The following is a 3,986-nucleotide window of genomic DNA, read 5'->3' on the forward strand; positions in this document are numbered from 1 at the left end:
TACATGAATATTTAATTCCCTTGCCTAACTATATCCTGGTTAAGGACTCCTCATGATAATTATCAATAAAATTATTATTGATAATAAGTGATTTGAACTGATCAGATGATCTGAGTCCAAAGTTCTCAACCTTCTGGAGCTCTTCTGTGTGACTCTAGGGGTGACAGAGTGTGGATGGTCGATTGTCTCTTTTGTGTCCCTGATGGAGACTGGAGACCTGTCCAGGTGTCTCTGGTGAACTGGAGACCTGTCCATGTGTCTATACCTTGCCTGTATAATGATAGGGGAAACACTGTGCTGGGAGAGAGTCATTGATCTTCACCTGAGGGGAGTTTTCCAAAATGTCAGAAAGAAGTGGAAACATGTCCATTCTCTTTTCATGGGCCCTTTTTGTCCACAAAACAAGTTTTTTCTTGAAAGCTTGAACTTTGTCTGCAACAAAAAATATGTTGCTATTTTTTCTTTGAAGTGAGGTGTTCAGCTGATTTAGAAGTGAAAAAATATCACAGAGGTAGGCCAGTTTGGCTGTGAACTTTGGGTTGATAAAGTGATGAGCAAGATCAAATTTCTTTTCAGTAAGAAAAGAGGAGACCTCGTTCCTCAGCTCAAACAAACGTTTGAGGACCAGTCCTCTTGAGAGCCATCTCACCTCACAGTGATAGAGCAGCTGAAGATGATCTGCTTCTTGCTACAAATTATTTGTACCTAGTTACTTTACAACTCTGCACGTTACCAATGACAGGTTTAACCCACAGATTCTTTTGATCTAACTCAATCTGTAACTGTCCAACTCAGGAACGTGGACTTACACTGGACCTTTTATTATCTCCTGCAAAAAACTGGCATTGATCCCTCTGTGGTGTCTATCTTTAGACTCGTCTTCAAACTCCGACGTTTCAGTCAGGTTTTAGATCTCATCACATCCCTGAGACTGCTCTATTTAAGGTGTTTAATGACATCTTCCTTGCCTTGGATCCCGGCGAATATGTCCTTCTCGTCCTACTAAACCTCACATCAGCTTTTGACAGCATTGACCATGAGATCCTTGTTTCCAGGCTGGAGCAAGAGGTATTTTTTTAAAACATAGCATACCATTTCTATGCTGATGACTGTCAAATTCACTTTCCTCTGAAGCACACTGGTCCACACTCCATCCAACCTTTCCTTGACTGTTTGGCCGGTAACAGAAATTGGATGGCTTTGAACTTCTTAAACTATAATGAGAAGAAAATTGAAGTCATGTTGCTTCCACCTAATGATGCCAACAGAAACCCCTTCATCTACCTTTCCTCGCTCTGTTTGAGAAACAAATTGTCACCAACCTAGGAGTAAAAATAGATCATTACATGAAATGTAAGACCCACAGTGCTCTCTTAGGTCAGTTGATCGGCTGCTTTTTTGTGGTTCCAAACTCATGACTCAAACTCAGAAGTGATAGATTATTCACTTGCCTTTCACTCTAAGGTTGTTGAAAGGCCTCACTCTGTATTTTGGCTTTGTTCTTATTCAGCTGTTTGCACTAATTTTGAAATGTTTTGTATTTACTCATGTAATTTACTTTATGTCCTTGATGTGTCTGTTTTATTGCACAGCACTTTGGTTGGCCTTGTGTTGTTTTATAAATAAAAAAACAGTATGGTATGCTTTTGACGAGGGAATGACATTACAACATGACGTAAAGCTCAAAAGTTAATTTTGCATCATATACCCCACCTTTTAATTTAAGGCTTTACTTTTAATAATGCAAATGTTTGCAAGGCTTTGTAATGTTTAGAATTTAGGAACAAAGTGGAACTCTTTTTCAACATAATTTGGATTACTTTTGTCGTTTTATAAAAATATTGTGTTTACATAGTTTTTTGGTTTAAAATAATTTTTGCTCATTTTTTTAAATCCAACATTTAATTCCCAGTTGCTTATAAGCACTTATAATTTGACAGTTTTTGCCTGCGTGTACAAAAGAAAAAAAAATTGAGTGACACTAACAACACTAGTTCTCAGGTGTTTTTAGCTCATGTTTTTCTTTCTTTTTTGTTTTTATACCTTCCAGGCATGTGTGTGAAAACCTTTTCTGAGCCTTCCAAGGACAAAGTTTTCATTAATATCTGTCAGTCAAACTTGGTGCCTCCCCCGCCAGAACTCACAAAGGATGAACTTGTGCAGCTGCTCCAGTCAGAGGATCCAAGTGGCTACAGAGTTCCAATGAGCCTTGGCGAGCCTCATACTGAAGTCGACAACAGTATGAAAACTAGCATTCAAAGCTGTTTTGTAAACAGGAAACACATTTGTTAACATTCCATTTCTATCCTTTTTTTTTTTCTAATTAATTTCTGCTAATACACTGTTTTATTCAGTGAGCAGCAAACCTATGTTTACAGATTTGGTTGGCTTCCAACATTTTTCTGATAAACTGAAACTGCATCTCAATTGCTTCTCATTTCAAAGCAATTAGTTGTTTTTTTTTTTACTATATTTTTTCAAAGTTTTACTAAAAAATGTTTGTTTCAGACTCTCAGGGCTGTATAGCTTATGATGTGGTCATCAACCAGGACTTTTTCCAGAAGTGTCAGGTTTGTGGGGAATATATATAAATGTTTTAAACACTACCAGGATGAAGAAATTTGAAAACACATAAACACATTTTAGATTAATCGTGTAATAAAGCTGTTGCTAACGTCCACCCTCGGAAAAAATATTTAACCATAAAAGCACATGCCTATGTGATATTGTCTTTCAGAAGGATCCCTTATTCCACCAGTTTATTATTCTGGTGTCGGTTGAAGGTTTAGAGAACAAATATAGTCTGGAGCTAAACAGAGGTGAGTTTATGAATTATATGAAACTGTTCTTTCAAACTGTAAAAGGATTTCATTTTGTTTGTATTTGCAGACTGGAAGGTTCTGAAGAACAGGAAGTTCCTCGGTTCTGTTAATGATCAGAACATTAGGACAAAGAGCAGACCAGTGATCCAAGAGCTGCAGTCTGAGTATGTTCCTTGCACAACAAGAAACATGTAACACATTGATGCAGGGATTTGTATCACTTCATACACAGAGCACTACAGTGAGTTGCAAAAGGAATCATTTTCTTTGTCTTTTTTGTTATCTTACAACCTGGAATTTAAAAGGATTATTTTTTTGTGAACCAGTTGCAAGCAGGTTTGTGAAGCTGAGTTTGATAACTGGGCATCGTTTAGATGCAGAAGTGCCAAAGCTGCCATTGTTTRAAATAGGGTTGGGTACCGAAACTCGGTTCCAGTATGGCACCGGGGCAAAGATCAACGGTAGTACTCAAACCGAAACACAACTCTTAATTTCGGTGCTATATTTTGGTGCCTTAAAGAAAGCTGTTAATTGCGCCCTCTGGTGTTCACTGTTAACAGTGACAGCCTCGGCACAATCTCCACAGAGTGCCAACAACAATAGGGGTGAGTTATGAACTTTTAATGTGTTTTAACTGTCTAATTTAGCTGTTTCTGCCCTCTGTGTCGGACTATGAGTGGTAGAGAGAACAGCAGAGTTTAAGTTTCACTTCGAACGGGAGCGCAGCGAGCTCCATGTTTTTACTTTCGGTTTGAAACCGCACTGTAATCAGCGTGTCCACATTGTTTTTATTTTAAAAAATGCTGGAACTGCTCACAGGAGGCATAGAAGAACACCTGTATTGTTRTCCSTGCTGGATTAAAATWAAAAGCTCTCGGTCCTTTCTCGCTGTTACGTTAGAGCTGCCGCCGTGCAGCAGACAGARGCTGCAGATCATGTTAGCTCTGACCGCAGTATAAAGTCGTGATGCAGTTTTCCTTCAGTGTACATTTCAAACTGTGCTCTAAACTTAACTTCAGCTGGTTTAAATGCATTTTTTGCCCGGTGTGAAAAAACGGGTGCAGACTGAGGCAGACTGTGAGCGCTGCGTGTGCGTGTGCGTGTGTGTGTGTGTGTGTGTGTGTGTGTGTGTGTGTGTGTGTGTGTGTGTGTGTGTGTGTGTGT

At 38.9% G+C, this 3,986-nt stretch overlaps 1 protein-coding gene across 2 annotated transcripts in view; it reads left to right on the forward strand.

The window, feature by feature from the left end:
- Positions 1-3,986, forward strand: part of pih1d1 (PIH1 domain containing 1) — a 27,377-nt gene that overhangs the window by 13,960 nt on the left and 9,431 nt on the right. For both annotated transcript variants that reach the window (XM_014021465.1, XM_014021464.1), the window contains exons 4-7: positions 2,051-2,239; positions 2,509-2,570; positions 2,738-2,819; positions 2,890-2,986. In XM_014021465.1, coding sequence (XP_013876919.1) covers positions 2,051-2,239; positions 2,509-2,570; positions 2,738-2,819; positions 2,890-2,986 — 430 coding nt within the window. The remainder of the gene's footprint in view (positions 1-2,050; positions 2,240-2,508; positions 2,571-2,737; positions 2,820-2,889; positions 2,987-3,986) is intronic.

This window comes from Austrofundulus limnaeus, unplaced genomic scaffold (assembly GCF_001266775.1).
Source record: "Austrofundulus limnaeus strain Quisiro unplaced genomic scaffold, Austrofundulus_limnaeus-1.0 Scaffold294, whole genome shotgun sequence".
In the NCBI taxonomy this organism is placed as follows: domain Eukaryota; kingdom Metazoa; phylum Chordata; class Actinopteri; order Cyprinodontiformes; family Rivulidae; genus Austrofundulus; species Austrofundulus limnaeus.